The sequence below is a fragment of the Plecotus auritus genome (assembly GCF_963455305.1).
Source record: "Plecotus auritus genome assembly, chromosome: X".
In the NCBI taxonomy this organism is placed as follows: domain Eukaryota; kingdom Metazoa; phylum Chordata; class Mammalia; order Chiroptera; family Vespertilionidae; genus Plecotus; species Plecotus auritus.
The window spans coordinates 136183208-136200583 of NC_137784.1; the positions used below are offsets into that span (position 1 = coordinate 136183208).

A 17376-nucleotide genomic window follows, 5' to 3' on the forward strand; every position below is an offset into this window, starting at 1 on the left:
CTAAACCTAACCTCAAACTCTAACTCTAACCCTAACCTCTAACCCTAACCCTAAACCTAAGCTCTAACCCTAACCCTAATGCTAAGTCTAAACTCTAACCCTAATCCTGAGCTCTAACCTCGAACCCTGACCCTAACTCTAAGCTGTAACCCTAACCCTAAGCTCTAACCTCAACCCTAACCCGAACCCTAACTCTAAGCTCTAACCCTAACCCTGTTCTAACCCTAATCCTAACCTAAACTCTAACACTAAACCTAACCTCGAACTCTAACGTCTAACCCTAAACCTAATCCTAAATCTAAGATCTAACCCTAATCCTAACCCTAAACCCTAATCCAAAGCTCTAACCCAAACCCTAACCCTAACGTCTAACCCTACCCCTAACCCTAACCTCTAACTTTGTCCCTAACCCTAATCCTACCCCTAACCTTAACCCTAACCCTAATCTTAACCTTTCTAGGTTCAGTGTGTCTGGCCTGCCCCCGCCTGTTCTACCCCACTGGGCACCTATGAGTTGTTCTCTGGGCCAGGCGCTGTTTCCCTGCAGCACAAGAAACAGGAAAGCGGGAACATGCTCGTTCCACAGAGAAGTGCTGTGCGAGGAAGCACGGGGTGACATGGAGGGCCAAAAACCCACAGGGACCTCACCTGGGCAGTCATTCTGGATGGCCCAGTCCCCTCTATCCACTCCAGCCCTGCCGCAGCCCCGCGGACCCCAGTGGTCCAGGACAGTGGACCAATTGCATTGACATCCCATCACTTTTGCAATATTCTACTCATTAGAAGCAAGTCACTAGCTCCAGAGCACATTCAACGGGAGGGAATTTATTACACATGGCTGTGAATACCAGGAGTTGAGGATCATTGGGGGCCAACTTGGAAACTGACTACTATAGTTTATTCTCTGACCCCCAATGATTCATGTTCCTTCCACATGCAAAATACATTCACTCCTTCCCAAGGTCTGTAAAAGTCTCATTCTATTCCAGCATTGCCTCAAAGTCCAGAATCTCAGGGGTGAACAAGGCTCCTTGGGTGTATTCCTTAAGTATGGCTACTTATGTACTATTTTTCTCCATCTGTAAATCTATGAAACTTAGAAAAATTATCTGTCCCCAACACATACAACATACAATGATGGAACAGGCACAGGATAGCTGCTAGAGGCGTTCCAGTTTAAAAGGGGGGAAACGGGAGACACAAAGGAGTTGCTGGTCTATAGCAATTCTGAAACCCAATTTGGCAAATGATGTTCCTTGAGTAGGTTTCAAAGCTGGGGATCATTCTCCATGGCTCTTGGCTCTGCTTTCTGGGCTCTTGGTTCCACCCTCGGTATCTTCCTTTCTTTTTTTTAAAAAAAATATTTTTAGTAGAGGCCTGGTACACAAAATTCGTGCACTCGGGGGGGGGGGGGTCCCTCAGCCTGGCCTGGGCCCTCTCACAGTCTGGGAGCCTCACAATCGATTGCCCCAAAGAGGTAGGCCCTGCCCACCTGCCACAGCCCGCTGGTCAGTGGCCTGGCGCCCTGCCCCCCTCCCCCCCCCCCCCGATTGATCACCCCACAGAGGATGGCCTGGGCCTCCCTCTTTGGGGCGATCACGAAGCCCCCCCCCCATTGATTGCCCCACCGACTGGTGGCCTGGGCCTCTCTTTGCGGGGCAATCGTGGGGCAATGGCGCCTCCCCCCGCCCCCGACCAATTGCATCGCACCTGCCTTGGATGGCCTGGCACCAGTGAGTGTCATAGCGTGGTCGTCTGGACGGTCGTTCTGCTGTTCAGCCATTCAGTCGATTTGCATATTATGCTTTTATTATTATAGATTGATTTTAGAGAGGAAGGGAGAGGGGGGAGAGAGATAGAAACATTAAAGATGAGAGAGAATCATTGATAGGCTGCCTCCTGCACGCCCCCTACTAGGAATCAAACCCGAAACCTGGGCATGTGCCCTTGACCGGAATCGAACCCAGGACCCTTCAGTCTGCAGGCTAACACTCTATCCACTGAGCCAAACTGGCTAGGGCCTTTCCTTTCATTTTCATGAAAGGTAGTACATATTTGCAGCTGAATAATTTTCCCAGTCTGCTTCCTGCCAGTACAAAACTTGGGGGTCCAATGTACTGTTTCTGTAAACAGCTGCCACTGGACAATTATTCCATAGAGGGGCCTGGTGTTTCTGTCCTTTTGGCAGGTTGGACACTCAGTAGTGGCTACAGCCAGCTAGGCATTGGTGAAAGTCCATATTATGGAGCCCATGCATACCACGCCTACCACCATGGCCATTTTGTTTAGGAGTCCATTGAGTAAGGAAAAAGGTATCAGAGATAGAAGTTGACTGACATCAATAGAACGGGACATTTGTCCATCTGATGGAGATCCTCCTTCACAGTGGATTCTCTCTGGTGCTCCATTTATGTGGGATGTGAATATCCTCACAGTCTGTGCCCATTCCAAGAGGAATACCCATATGCTTGTCCCCCAGACCTTATCAACAATATTTCAATCCAGTTCTTTCCAAGTCATTGACAGTCTAGCCAAATCATTGGAAACTGCACGAATCAGTGGAGATCTATGCCTCTATCTTTGCGACAGGCCAATCTTTCTGCTGGCAGAATTTCCCTTCAGGATTAAACCTAAGTGGGGCTGTAACACCACAGCTAGCTACTACCAGCTGGTGGCAGCATATCATGCAGAAACCAAACTTAAATATTGGATCCCTTAGTCATCTGGTCACAGGGAAAGCCCCAGGAGGCCTGAGTGAGAAAGGGATGGCAGTGCAGCTGGTGGGTGTACGATCCACCTGCTCAGGCAATGTAACACACAGCTCACTTTTGGTGTCCTATGCTCAGGCATCCATTCACAAATCAAACCTGCTTTTCCATTTTTATTTTTCTCTTCTTCTGAGACTCCTACTATCACGACGTGGCCACTTCTAATTTTACCCTCCATTTCTTTTAAAAATATTTTGTATCTCTTTATACTTTCCTGTTTATCTTTCCACTCACTAATTTGTTGTTCAGCTGTAGCCCTCCTAACCTCTATGCCATCTATACAGTGTGTGCTCCAATAATATGTCCAGGAACTACGGAAATCACCACAGGATGGGACTTAGGATTTCCCGGGCCCAATATGAAAAGGACTTAGGCAGATACTTAAGTGGACCACAGTGACAGTCTGGGTCACTGGAGATTAACATTAACACAGAACCAGTATCCAGTCTCTTTTTAATTTGTTGTTAATCCTCACCAGAGGATATTTTTCCATTGATTTTTAGAGGGAGTGGAAGAGAGGGGGAGAGACACAGAGAAAGAAACCTCCATTTGTGAGAGACACATTGATTGGTTGCCTTCCACACACGCCCTGACCTGGGCTAGGGATTGAACCTGCAACCGAGATAGATGCTCTTGACTGGAATCAAACCCAGGACCCTTCAGTCTGCAGACCAATACTCTATCCACTTAGCAAAACCGGTTAGAGCTCCAGTCTCTTTTAAAACATCTAGATATTTCCCTGTCCCCAGGGCACAAATACACTGGCTGCAGGTCCCTATGGGGAAAGCAAGGGGGGAGACTTTACTATACACACTGTGAAAAGTATAGCAAGGTCGCTCTTCAAATGGACCCACCCTTCATTCAGGGGCTCTACTCCATGATCTGGGTGAGAGGCTAGGACTCTACATTTTGAGGACTAGATCAGGAATCCATTTGCTAGACTAAATTTTTGTTGTTGTTATATAAATCAAATAGGACCTTATTAGGCTGTTCATCTATTTTAGAACTAGGGAAACCATGTTAATTAGCAACCACTACAGATCCCCATAAGTCAAACCATTCCGATTACTCCTATGGCTCTGCTGTCCATTATAGGAATGAAACCCAACATTTGTCTTTTGACATGACCCTCACATCCCCATTGAAATCAGGGGCCCATTATCATGATTACTCACTGTGACCCTGACTTACAGAAAAAAAACATGTGCCCTGACTGTGTTGCTCAGTGGTTGAGCATTGACCCATGTACCAAGAGATCACCCGTTCGATTCCCGGTCAGGGCACATGCCTGGGTTTGGGGCTCGATTCCCAGTGGGGGCATGCAGGAGGCAGACAATCAATGTTCCTCTCTCATAGATGTTTCTATCTCTCTCCCTTCCTCTCTTTCTAAAAGTCAATAAAAACAAATTAAAGAACACAAAACAACACTGCAATGCTTTTTAAGAATGTTGATGCTCACTCATGTTAGTTAAGGTAAAGTTAGCTTCTGAGACCAAAAAAAAAACCAAACAAACAAAAAAACTCTAATCTGTACTTTAAGGCAATAAAAGTTTACTTCTTGCTCCTGTAATATTCCAAAAGAGATTAATAGATGGGTTTCCCTCTTCTAAGGTGCCTGGGAACCTTCTGTCTAGAAGGTCTGCCATCTTTAAAATGTGATTATTATAAAACTCTTAGAAGAAAACATAGTGGTAAGTCTTCATGACCTTGGATTTGGCAAGAGATACTTAAGTATGACACCAAAAGCATAAGCAACAAAAGAAAAAAATAGATATATTGGACTTCATCAAAATTAAAAACTTTGTTTACCAAAGAACATTATCAAGAAAGTAAAAAAATAACCTACAGAATGGAAGAAAATATTGCAAATCATATATCTGATGAGGGTTTACAATCCAGAATATATATAAAAAAAACTACAACTCAATGACAAAAAGACTAATAACCCAATTTAAAAAATGGACAAAAGATTTGAAAAGACATTTCTCTGAAGAAAATATACAAATGACCAACAAGCAAATGAAAAATTGCTCATTAGTTATTAGGAAAATAAAAATCAAAACCACAATGAAATACCACTTCACACCACTAGATGGCAATAACAACAAATACAACACTGAAAAGGATGTGAAGAAATTGGAACCTTTGCACACTGATGATGGGAATGCAAAATGGTGCACTCACTGTGTAAACATTTCGGCAGTTTCCCAAAAGGTTAAACAGAGAACTACCATATGAACCAGCAATTCCACTCCTAGGTATACACCCAAGAGAATTGAAAACAAGTACTCAAACAGATACTTGTACAGCGATGTTCATTGCAGCATTATCTACATATAGCCAAAAGGTGGAAACAACGCGTTCATCAATAGATCAGTAAACAAAATACGGTATATACATATACTGAAATATTCAGCCATAAAAAGGAATAAAGTTCAGACACATGTTACAACATGGATAAACCTTGAAAACATTATTCTAAGTGAAATAATCCAGACACAAGAGGACAAATAATACATGATTCCACTTATATGAAATATCTAGAATAGGCAAGTTCATATACACTGAGTGGCCAGATTATTATGATCTCTGAATGCATAATAATCTGGCCACTCAGTGTGTGTATATATATATTAGAGGCCCAGTGCATGAATTCATGCATGGGTGGGGTCCAGCCAGCCTGGCCAGGGGGAGGGGACATGGGCGGTTGGCTGGCCTGCCTGCTGGTCGAACTCCTGGTCGAGGGGACAATTTGCATATTAGCCTTTTATTATATAGGATATACACTGAGTGGCCAGATTATTATGCATTCAGAGATCATAATAATCTGGCCACTCAGTGTATGTAGAAAGTAGCTTAAAAGTTACCAGGAGCTGGGGGAGGAGGTTATATACATGTCTGATCACTGGGTTGCACACCTGTAACTAGCATAATATTGTACATCAACTGTAATTGAAAAATAAAAATTAAAAAATCTGTGATGGCAAAGAATTGGAAGCAAACTGGGTGGCCATCCTTGGTGAGTAGATAAGAAAAATGAGAAGCTTTCACACTGTGAAGTGCTATGAGGTAGTTGAGGTTGATGGAAGATCTACACATAGCCTCTTGAATATATCTTACAATATAGTGCTGCCATTATTCATTATAGCCAAAAAGTGAGAACAGCCCAAATGTCCGAAACTGATGAATGGGTAAATAAAAGGTGGTAAATCCATACAATGGACTATTATTTAGCAATAAAGGGGGTGAAGTACTGACCCATGTTATAACATTAATGAAACTTGAAAACATTATGCTAAATGAGAGAAGCCAGACACAAAAGACCACATATTGTATGATTCCATTTATATGACTGTCCAGGATAGGCAAATCTACAGAGACAGAAAGTAGATTAGTGGTTGCCTAGGAAGGCATTGGGGGCTGGGGGGAGATTGGAGGGAAATGGAGAGTGACTGCTAATGGGTACAGGTTTCCTTTTGGGGGTGATGGAAATATTTTATTTTTATTTTAAAATACGTTTTTTATTGATTTTAGAAAGAGAGGAAAGGAGGCGAGATAGAAATATCGACAGACTGCCTCCTGCATGCCCGCTACTGGGATTGAGCCCATAACCCCATGCATGTACCCTGACCAGGAATCAAACTGGTGACCTCTTGGTGCATGGGATGACACTTAATCCACTGAGTTATACCGCTGGGCAGGTTGATGAAAATATTTTAAACTTAAATTGTGATAATGGTTGAACAATCTGTGAATATGCTAAAAGACAGTGAATTGTACACTTTAAATGGGTGACTTGTGGGATATATAAATTGTATTTCAATAAAGCTGTTATATATATTACTAGGGGCCCAGTGCACAAATTCGTGCACCTTGAAAGGAACTGTGGGCCTGAGAGGCTGCAGTAGGCACAGGGGCAGGTCTCAGCCCATGACCCAGCCTGGCCCCTCCCACTGCAGCCCCCCCCATCCCTGTCTTGGGGCTGGCCCCTCCCACTGCTGCCCCGATCACCCCTCAGGAGCAGGGGGAGGTGGAGAAGCCCTCGGGCAATCAGAGCCAGCAGCCGCCGCTCGTACCGGCTGATGGCGCCAAGTGTTCGGGACCAGCACTGGGCCCCAGCAGTGGGTGTGAGCGGTGGCTCTGGCACTGGCTACAGGTGTGAGTGCCGGGTGGGACCATGGTGTGCAGGAGCAAAGAATTTTCAGTAACCACCAGAGGCTCTCCCCCATGACAGTGACAGTGACCAGCGCTCTGCCTTGGTCTGGAGCCCCCACTTACCTGCTCCACCATCCTGCAGTGGCCAACGCCTACCATGTTCCACACACACACACCCTGGTGGTCAGCACACGTCATAGCGACTGATTGTTGGATTGTTCAATTGTTTAGTTGTTCCGCTGTTCGGTCTATTTGCTTATTAGCCTTTTATTTATTTATTTATTTATTTATTTTTAAATATATTTTATTGATATTTTACAGAGAGGAAGAGAGAGGGATAGAGAGTTAGAAACATCAATGAGAGAGAAACATTGATCAGCTGCCTCCTGCATACCCCGCACTGGGGATGTGCCCGCAACCAAGGTACATGCCCCTGACTGGAACCGAACCCGGGACCCTCCAGTCTGCAGGCCGATGCTCTATCCACTGAGCCAAACCGGTCAGGGCTTATTAGCCTTTTATTATATAGAATGTATGTATATCTCAATAAAGTTGATATACATATAAACATATTGCTGATATATAAACATCACCAGTTATTTATCTAAACATGTTGCTGCCTCTTTGGAGAAACAGATGATTCCAGGGATGGGACCAGAGAGTTAAGAAAGGCTTAAAAATGAGAGAAACATGTCAAAAGCACACAGGAGGCAACTTAAAGGATCCCCCAATGGCCAAATCTGGGACAACTTGAGCAACAAAATAAGTAATGGATGTAATAAATTATACCCATAAAATGAAATAAGAATTCATGAGCACATACAGCTATAAATGAATGAATGAGTGTGGGAGAATTTAAAGTCTTCATTACAGTCAAAGTCTAACTAATAAAGTCTAATAATTGTAGAAGAAATGGTGGAAACAGAAAATCACTATTTGGCAAACACCCACAGTAATAATTGTGTGAAGCATGAATCATCAGTGGGTGCTAAAATTAGTGGGTAAAAGTTTGATGAAAAACAGGATGTTTACTTAGATACTTTGACTATCTCCTCACAATTTAGTTCATCACAAAGGTCAAAATAGAACTTGACAGTGGCGACACCACCTAACCAAGTGACGAGGATTAACATCATCATCAGTAAGACATATAGACATCATATAACCTGTTATGATGGACTAAGAAGTATGCATTGCACTGCTTCTGTGGTTTCTTGCCCAATATGCATAGCCTAAATGTAAACATGAGAGAACATCAGAAAAGCCCAATGAGGGATATTCTACAAAATAACTGACCAGTCCTCTTCAAAAGTATCAAGGTCATGAAAGACGGAAGGACTGAGGAACTGTAACAGATGAGAAGATACTAAGGAGGCATGACAACTAATTGTAATGTGGGATTCTAGAACAGAAAAAGGACATTAGGGGAAAATCTGGTGAAATCTGAATAAATTTGAAGGTGAAATCTGTATAGATTAATTAATAGTATTGTATCAATGTTAATTTCTTAGTTTTGATAATTGTACTATGATTATGTACAACGGTAACATTTGGGGAAGTTGGGTGAAGGGTATATGAGAATTCTTTATATTTGTTTTGTAACTTTTTTTATAATTGATTTCAGAGAGGAAGGGAGAGGGAGAGAAAGGGATAGAAACATCAGTGATAAGAGAGAATCACTGATCTGTTGCCTCCTGCATGACCCTTGCTGGGGATTAAGCCTGCAAGTCAGGCATGTGCCCCTGACCGGAATCGAACCCGGGACCCTTCAGTCCGCAGGCCGACGCTCTATCCATTGAGCCAAACCAGGTAGAGAATAGTTTTGTAACATTTTATAAGTCTGAAATCATTACAAAAGGTTTTTAAAAATTAAAAGCACATATTGCTGTGTCACACAAGTAGGAAAGAGAAAATATGCAAGATAACACCCTTAGATATATTACAAATACATGCAAACAAAATGTTTTGCTAGAACACATACAAAGGTTATATATTTTAATATTAGCTTGATTCCCTGAGAATGGCAAATGGGAAAAAAGGGAATCAATCAACTAGTCAAATGATCATATGAAGAAACCTAAAATGGACCCTAGAAGTTTTTTCTGGAGGAAGTGAGATTGGATTTGGACTTTGCAGGAGAGTGGAGGGACTTGGAGGAGTTAAGGGTGGTCTGAAGAGGTAATAATGGCAAAATGTGGGAGAGAGTTAGATGGGGCTTGGAGGTAGTGCCAAGAGTCTGCCTTGGTCTAAGCAGAAAGAACTGACTAGTCCAGAGGGTTGGGAGTTGAGGCTGGCTGTAGAGGGACTCAAGATGCCTTCAGGGCCAGTCTCCTCTCAGGCTATTCTATCCCCTCAACTATTGCCAGGGTGCACTGTTGGGATTGAGCCCTTTCCTGCCCTTTACCTGGTTTGGGGGCCTAATTCCCTTCTAAGGACCTCCCTGTCCCCTGGACAATGGCATCTGCTGTGTTGTCCTGTAATCAGCTCCAGACAGGAGGGTAGGTAAAAGGCTAGACCTTTTCTCTCGACTAGGCTTAGGGTCAGGCTGGACCAGGGGCTGATGCCTCCATTACTCTCTCTTTTCCCCAACTGTAGTCAGCATCACCATCTGGGCTGTCCTGCTGTGTGACTGGTGTGGTCATGTGGTCAACCTGTAGTTTGGCCTGGGGAAAACCCTGGTAGCCTCCACACAACCTACCACTGCAGATGAAAAGCTGATTCCAAGGGGAGCAGAAAGGGACCCAGAAGGAGTGGGCACATTGAGGGTACTCAGGGGGGGAGGAGCTACCTACTCAGGGGCTGCTGAACTGCCTGGGTGCAAATCCTGCCTCCATCAATTGCCCACTCTGTGGTTTTTGGCAAATTACTTAATCTCTTATAGTCTCAGTTCCCTCATCTTTATATTGAAGGATAATAGAATAATAGTACTTACCACAGATGGTTATTATGATAATTAAATGAGATTATACATTTAGTTACTGGAATAAATTAAGTTCTCAATAAACATTAGCTGCCATTATTATTACTACACTAGAGGCCCAGTGCACGAAATCATGCACCAGTGGGGTCCCTTGGCCTGGCCTGCGGGATCAGGCTGAAACCGGCTCTCTGACATCCCCTGAGGGGTCCCAAATTGCAAGAGGGCACAGGCCAGGCCAAATGACCCCACCGGTACATGATCGGAGCCGGGGAGGGATGTAGGAGGTTGGCCAGCTGGGGAGGGACGGCTGGAGGGCTCAAGGACATGTCCAGATCATCTCACTCAGTTTGGATTGGCCAGAGCCCATCAACAAGCTCACCTACCAGTTGGAGCATCTGCCCCCTGGTGGTCAGTGCACATCATAGAGAGCAGTTGAGCAGCCTTAGCATATCATTAGCATATTACACTTGGATTGAATGGCCGACCAGTCAACTGGACACTTAGCATATTAAGCTTTTATTATATAGGACTAGAGGCCCAGTACACGGATGCTGTACCAGTGGGGTCCCTTGGCCTGGCCTGCAGGGGTTGAGCCAAAACTGGCTCTCTGACATCCCCCTGAGGAGTCCCGATTGCAAGAGGGCGGTTCTCAGGTGACACACCCCAAAATCGAGCTCCCTCCTCTCTGGTTCCGGGTGCGTCACCCAAGAACTGAAGCTGCCAAATCACCACAGCTCAGCAGCTCCTGGGTTGAGCATCTGCCCCCTGGTGGTCATTGTGTGTCATAGCTATGGGTTGGACAGTCAAACGGTCACTTAGGCTTTTATATATATAGATGTTCTCAGTCCTGGTTCTTGGGCTCCCAGAGCTGGAGCAAAACTACCTACAGCTCAGAGGAGATAAGTAGAGCCTAGCAGTGGCTCTGGCTCTGATTTGGAGGAGGTATGGGGGTACTGAGAGGGTGACGGAAAGTTAGCAAACCTTTAATTTGTATAACTAGATAAACTATTTTCACATTTTAATGACATACGTGAGCATCTTCTGTGAATGTACATTTTTAAATATATTTCATTGATTTTTTACAGAGAGAAGGGAGAGGGATAGAGAGTTAGAAACATCGATCAGCTGCCTCCTGCACACCTCCCACTGGGGATGTGCCCACAACCAAGGCACATGCCCTTGACCGGAATCGAACCCGGGACCCTTCAGTCCGCAGGCCGACGCTCTATCCACTGAGCCAAACCGGTTAGGGCTGAATGTACATTTTAGCTTAAGATTTTATCAGGACTTTTCATTAATGACCTCTTCAAAATCTTGATTCTGGCTATTAAAGAGAAATGCTTTTTTTTTTCCTCTCAAGTAGGTAGTGGTAAAAAGATAAGGATAATTTATGTTTTCTTCCCCATTAGCCAGAATTTCTATTTCATTCTTAAAATCACTTAAATCCAGTTGAACATTTTAAGTTTTTAGATGGCTATTCTTTTCCCCGGGATATACACAGATGATACTCTAACCAGGGGTCCTCAAACTACGGCCTGCGGGCCACACGCGGCCCGCCGAGGACATTTATCCGGCCCACCGGGTGCCGCTGCCTGTCCTGCTTAGCAGCCGACTCGTCCTGGGCCCGCAGTGCACATAGGAATTTGTTCATAGTTTTTTTTTTAAACTATAGTCCGGCCCTCCAACGGTCTGAGGGACAGTGAACTGGCCCCCTGTTTAAAAAGTTTGAGGACCCCTGCTCCTTTAATATTTTTATGATCCAAATTATACCACCAACATTATAAAGAAAAGCAACAGTGAAAACTGACCAAACCAAAGCTGGTCTTTGAAAAGACTAATAAGGAAGACAGACCTCTGACAAGAGTGATCAAGAAAAAAACAGAGAAAATTTAAAACCCAACATACAGAATGAAAAGGTAGTAATCACTATAGACAAACTAAATTTTTTAAAAAGAACAAGTGAATATTTAAAAAAAAATTTTTTTAATGTTGACATTGTAGGTGTTCCCCCTCATTTGACCATGTCCACCCTCCCTCCCTTGGCCTTCACTAAACTATTGTCCGTGTCCATGAGATATGCATACACGTTCTTTTTAAACCATAGAGGCAATTTCCAAGACACAGTCCAACATGGGACTGTACTTCTTTTTGAGGTATGAGGGTTTGGTCTTTTCCTCTTATAGGGATACCAGTTTAGTCTCCTGCTTTCTCTTTTTTTAAAAATTAAATTTATTGGGGTGACATTGGTTATAAGACTATATTAGCTTCAAGTGTACAATATTATAATACATCATCTGTATATTGCACTGTGTGCTCATCACCCAAAGTTTAGTCTTTTTCTGTCACCATATATTTGACCCCCTTTACCCTTTTCAACCTCCCCTGACCCCCTTCCCCTCTGGGAACCTCTCTATTGGTTTTCAAGTTTTATTGTGAAATGGGCTGATAAGCCAAGGGCTGCATTCGAAATCCTTCAGGAATGGCCGAAACCAGTTTGGCTCAGTGGATAGAGCGTCGGCCTGCGGACTGAAAGGTCCCGGGTTCGATTCCGGTCAAGGGCATGTACCTTGGTTGCGGGCACATCCCCAGTAGGAGGTGTGCAGGAGGCAGCTGATCGATGTTTCTCTCTCATCGATGTTTCTAACTCTCTATCCCTCTCCCTTCCTCTCTGTGAAATATCAATAAAATATATTAAAAAAAAATCCTTCAGGAATGCTGGACAGAGAACACAGATGAAACTTTGGAGAAATGACCACCCAGAGGGGCCTTCAAAATTCTCCACCTGGGAAAACCTCCTGAAGCAACCATTTACTTGATTATAATACTCTTTGCAGTATTCATGTGATTTGATTTTGTACGGATTGATTTTGGACCAATCAGATTTAATAAGGTTCATCTTCTTTATCATATTCAATATTCTGGTGCAGAAGGTAGAGGAAACTGTACTCCATGGTCACATCATTATCTTTGATAAGTAGAATGTATATGTTATTTATTCGTACATCCCATTTTCTCATTCTCCACTCCCATTTCCAACCCTCTCCCTCCATAGGCAGGTATTCTGGTGTGTTTATTGAGATTATCTTTGATTCTATGTGTTGTACATATTATTTGGTTTGAAAACTGTGTTTCTGTTAAAATTTTAAATGCACTGAAAAGTTTCTAAAACTTTTACAGTTTAAGGAAGAAGAATAAAACGCCCGTCTACTTACCAACCATGCTAAGAACTAGAATGTTAAAGTATTTTTGAACCCTCCTATTTCCCTTCACACACCTCTTTCCCTGCCCCAGAGGAAACCATTATCCTGACCTTGATGTTCTCTCTCTCTTTTTTGCTTTTGTTGAAAGTTTTGCTTCCTGTGTAAGTATCCCTAAACAATATATGGTTTTGTTTTGAAAACCTGAGGGCAAGCACACACCCCGCTGGTTACTGAAGTTACTCCTAGGTGAAGCTGCTCAGGAGAGGAGGAGCTGAACAGAACCTCTCAGTCATTGTCTGGCTTCAGCTTCCCAAAGGGTTTACAAGAGCCCCTTCTGGGGAAGTCAGTGGGTGAGGTCACGCGGGATTCCAGGGAACTAGACATGTGGCTCCCCTCAGTCAGTGCATCAGTGGGGCTGTTGTGTGGACCAGAATGAGTTGTCTGGTAACAATATGGGTTGACAGGGAGTGGGCCCATCTATCTTCTTCTAATCTCCCCATAACCCCCTTTCCCTCCAAGAGTAGGTGACAGCAGATCACTTCTGTGGGGTGGAATGCCTGTCTGCTCTGGAGCTGGGCTGCTGCTGTGCTTGGAGGGAGGGCTTGCAGGAGCTTTGGCAGCACAGCACGTGGTCAAGGTTAGCTAAGTACAGGTACTGTGAGGCAGGCTCACCTGGGCATTCTGTCCTCGGGTTAACAGACGACAGGTGGTGTTGTTTTCTCCTTAGCGAAGAGCAGATACTAAAGGATGAATGTCATGGAGTGGGTGACCTAAGACAAGGGAATATACACTTTATTTTTTCTTTCTCCCTTTCTTGTTTATTCCGTATTATCCACACTCCCATCCCTCCCCAAGCCCTGCCATAATAGGTATGTCTTTGAATGTGTTTATTCCACAAATATTTATTGAGCATCTACTAAATATTTCTATGCACTGTTCTTGGCACTGGGGATACAACAGTGAACAAAACAAAAGGCCCTGCTTTGTGGAGCTTACAGTCTATTGGGGAGAGACAGACACTAATCACAATAAATAAATATGAAATATTTCAGGTGGTGATCAGTGTTTTGTAGAAAAACATAAGACAAAAAGTAAGATAAGGGGATAGACAGTGCTGGTGAATGAGACCAATTTAGATATGCTGGTCAGGGAATTCTTCTCTAAGGAAGTAAAATTTGAGAATACTGGATGTGGGTGGGCAAGTCATCAGATTATCTGGGTAGAAGAATGTTCCAGGCAGTGAGAACAAGTACAAAGCCAATGAAGAGGGAGGGTACTTGTCAGTTTGAGTAACAGCAAGTAGGCCAGTGTGGCTGGAGAAGAGTGAGTAATGGAGAGAATGACAGGAAATGAAGTCAGAGAGGGGTTGAGGTCCAGAATGTGTAGAGACTTTTGGGCCTTGGTGGGGGCTATGGCTTTTAATCAGAGGAGCTGGGAGCCATGGGAGAGTTTTGAGCAGAGGAGGGACATCATCTGATAGGGATTTAAAAAAGAATTTCAGATAAGAATTAGTAATAGGTATTACAACACTAGGCAAAGAAAAAAACAGACAACTAATAGGAAAACAAAAAGATATACAACAAAGGATATATAATCAGAGTATACTATGTGGTTTAGATATGAACAATATTTACAATGTCATACTTATGCAAACAGTGATTATTGGTTGAACAAAAATCTTTAAAAAAAATAGGAGATGCAACCACAAAGGTGAGCAAGCAACAAGAGATTATTAGGAGTGAATTAGAACGTGAAATGTATGGAGCGTATACAAATGAATAATGCAACTGTTGAAACAAAAAACTCAATGGACAGATTAAACAGCAGATCAGACACAGCTGAAGAGTTAATTGGTAAAAATCTGGAGAAATTGCCCAGAATGAAGTGCAGAAAGACAAGAAGACAGAAAATATTAAAAAAAAAGATGTTATGAGATATGGAAGATATAATGAAGAGGTAAAAAATATTACTAACTGGATTCTGACAAAGAAAATATATAAATAATGGGAGAGAGCAACATTTGAGGAAATAATGGCTGAGAATTTTCTAGAAATTATGAAAAAAATAAATCCAGAGGCATAAAGCAAGTGCATTTCTAAAGTAGAATAAATGAAAAAGAAATACATGCCTAAACATCTTAGAATGACACTGAAGAGCCCCCTGTACATCTCCCTCTGAGAGAGAGAGAGAAAGAGAAAATCTTAAAGGTAGCTAGAATATAAGAAAACAAAAACACCTACAAAAACAGCAATTAGACTGGTGGCAGACTTCTAAATACCTATAACACTGTCTTTTAAGATAAGGATAAAATTACATTTACATATAACAAAGACTGGGACAATTTAACACCAAGAGACCTGTACTAAAAGGGCATCTAAACACTGTATTCATAATAAAGGAAAATGATCCCAGAATGATGGTCTGAGATGCAAGAATGTATGCAAGTAAATCCAAACACTATGCATATAAAATAATACTAATGATGACGTAGAATTTATGAGCTTAGAAAAAAAGAACAAACTCAACACAAGAAAGAAATGCCTACAGTTGAAGGTTCCTGTGTTCTTGAAGAGGGAGGCTAAAATACTGTTTAACTTTAGACCTTATAAATTAAATATGCGTGGTAAAATGTCAAGGATAACCACAAAAAGAATAGAAAAAATGTAAATTCCAAACAGTAGGGAAAAAAAAATTGAATAAGAAAGCAAACACTATAAATCTTAAAGCTAAAAAAGCAAGCAAAATAAATAAGTAAATAAAAATAAAGCATAGAAAAGATGTTGGTAGGAAACAGAAATAAAAAGGTATGATGGTGCCCTAACCGGTTTGGCTCAGTGGATAGAGCATTGGCCTGTGGACTCAAGGCTCCCAGGTTCGATTCCGGTCAAGGGCATGTATCTTGGTTGCGGGCATATCCCCAGTGGGGAGTGTGCAGGAGGCAGCTGATTGATGTTAATCTCTCATTGATGTCTCTAACTCTCTATCCCTCTCCCTTCCTCTCTGTAAAAAAAATCAATACAATATATTTTTTAAAAAGTATGATGGTAGAAACAAGCCCAGATATATCACAGTAAATGAAAAGAGATTAAACTTGCCCATTAAAAAACAGAGATCATCAGATTACCTTTTTTAAAAAAAAGGTCCAGCTATATGCCATTCTCAAGAGGTATAATTAAAGCATAAGAGCATGAAAATGTTGTAAAGTAAAAGGTTGGAAAATTATATGCCACATAAATCCTAACAAGAAGAAAAGCTTGTATTGTTATATTAATATAAGGTAAAATAGACTTTAAGGAAAAATGCATTATCAAGAATAGAGAGGGTCATTACATATTTATCAGGAATATATAACAATTATTAATTTGAATATTCCTAATAAAATATTCTCAAAATATATAAAATTTTTAAAAAGAACTGCAAGGAGAAATAGACAAATCCACCATCATAGTTGAATATTAATACACCTCTTACAATTACTGCTATATAGTGACACCAAAAAATCAGTATAGATATAGAAAATTAGAACAATACAACTAACAAGCTTGATAATAGACATATGTAGAACTCTGTAATCAACAATTAGAGAACATACATTCTTATAAAGCACATAGGAAACATTCAAAAATATTGATCACGTACTAAGCCATAATCAAGTCTCAATAAATTTCAGAATTGTTATCACACAAACAACATCCTCTGACCATAATGCAATTAAGACAGATTTCAATAACAAAGAGATAAAATTTAAAAATCAGCAAACATTGAGAAATTTGAAAACACACTTCTGTATAACTCACAGGTCAAAGAAGTAACCATGATGAAAATGTTAAAGTACTCGGAACTGAACAATAATGAAATAGGACATGTCTGAACTTATAAAAAAGCAGTATTTAGGGGGCAATTTATATCCTTAAATGCACAAATCAAAAAACAAGGAAGGCTGAAGATTAATGAGCTCAGTATCCAATATATCAGAAAAAGAACAACAGAATAAATCCAAAAAATGTGGAAGGAAGAAGATCAAAAAAGATAAGAGCAGAAATTAAAGAAATAGAAAACAAAGACATAATAGAGAGAAGCAACAAAGCCAAAAGTTGGTTCTTTGAAAAGACTAATAAAATAGACAAACCTCTGGAGAGATTGATCATGAAAAAAAGTGAGAAGGCACAAATAACCAATAACAGCAATGAAAAAGGAGACATAACTACAGATTATATACAGCAGAGAATCAAAAGTAAGGGAGGTTGATGCCAATAAATTTGAGAATGCAGACAAAATAGACCAATTCCTAGAAAACTTTAACTTACCAAAACTGACTCAAGAAGAAAAAGAA

At 41.7% G+C, this 17376-nt stretch overlaps 1 protein-coding gene and 1 long non-coding RNA gene across 2 annotated transcripts; both read right to left on the reverse strand.

The window, feature by feature from the left end:
- Positions 1 to 805: 805 nt before the first annotated feature.
- On the reverse strand, positions 806 to 13815 carry LOC308239763. Its single transcript, XR_013959768.1, has 3 exons — positions 13716 to 13815; positions 1711 to 1804; positions 806 to 1344 (listed from the first exon to the last, which is right to left on the reverse strand). It is a non-coding gene; the product is annotated as an uncharacterized lncRNA (long non-coding RNA).
- Positions 13816 to 16882: 3067 nt separating this feature from the next.
- KANTR (KANTR integral membrane protein) lies at positions 16883 to 17352 on the reverse strand. The gene has a single exon (XM_080652583.1). It carries the CDS (start codon positions 17243 to 17245, stop codon positions 17015 to 17017), a length of 231 nt encoding a protein of 76 aa, XP_080508709.1. The 5' UTR covers positions 17246 to 17352; the 3' UTR covers positions 16883 to 17014.
- Between the last annotated feature and the right edge of the window lie 24 nt (positions 17353 to 17376).

Excerpts from the sequence above, each read along its gene's own strand:
- KANTR (XM_080652583.1), bottom strand. The coding sequence starts at position 17,245 with ATGTCTCCTTTTTCATTGCTGTTATTGGTTATTTGTGCCTTCTCACTT.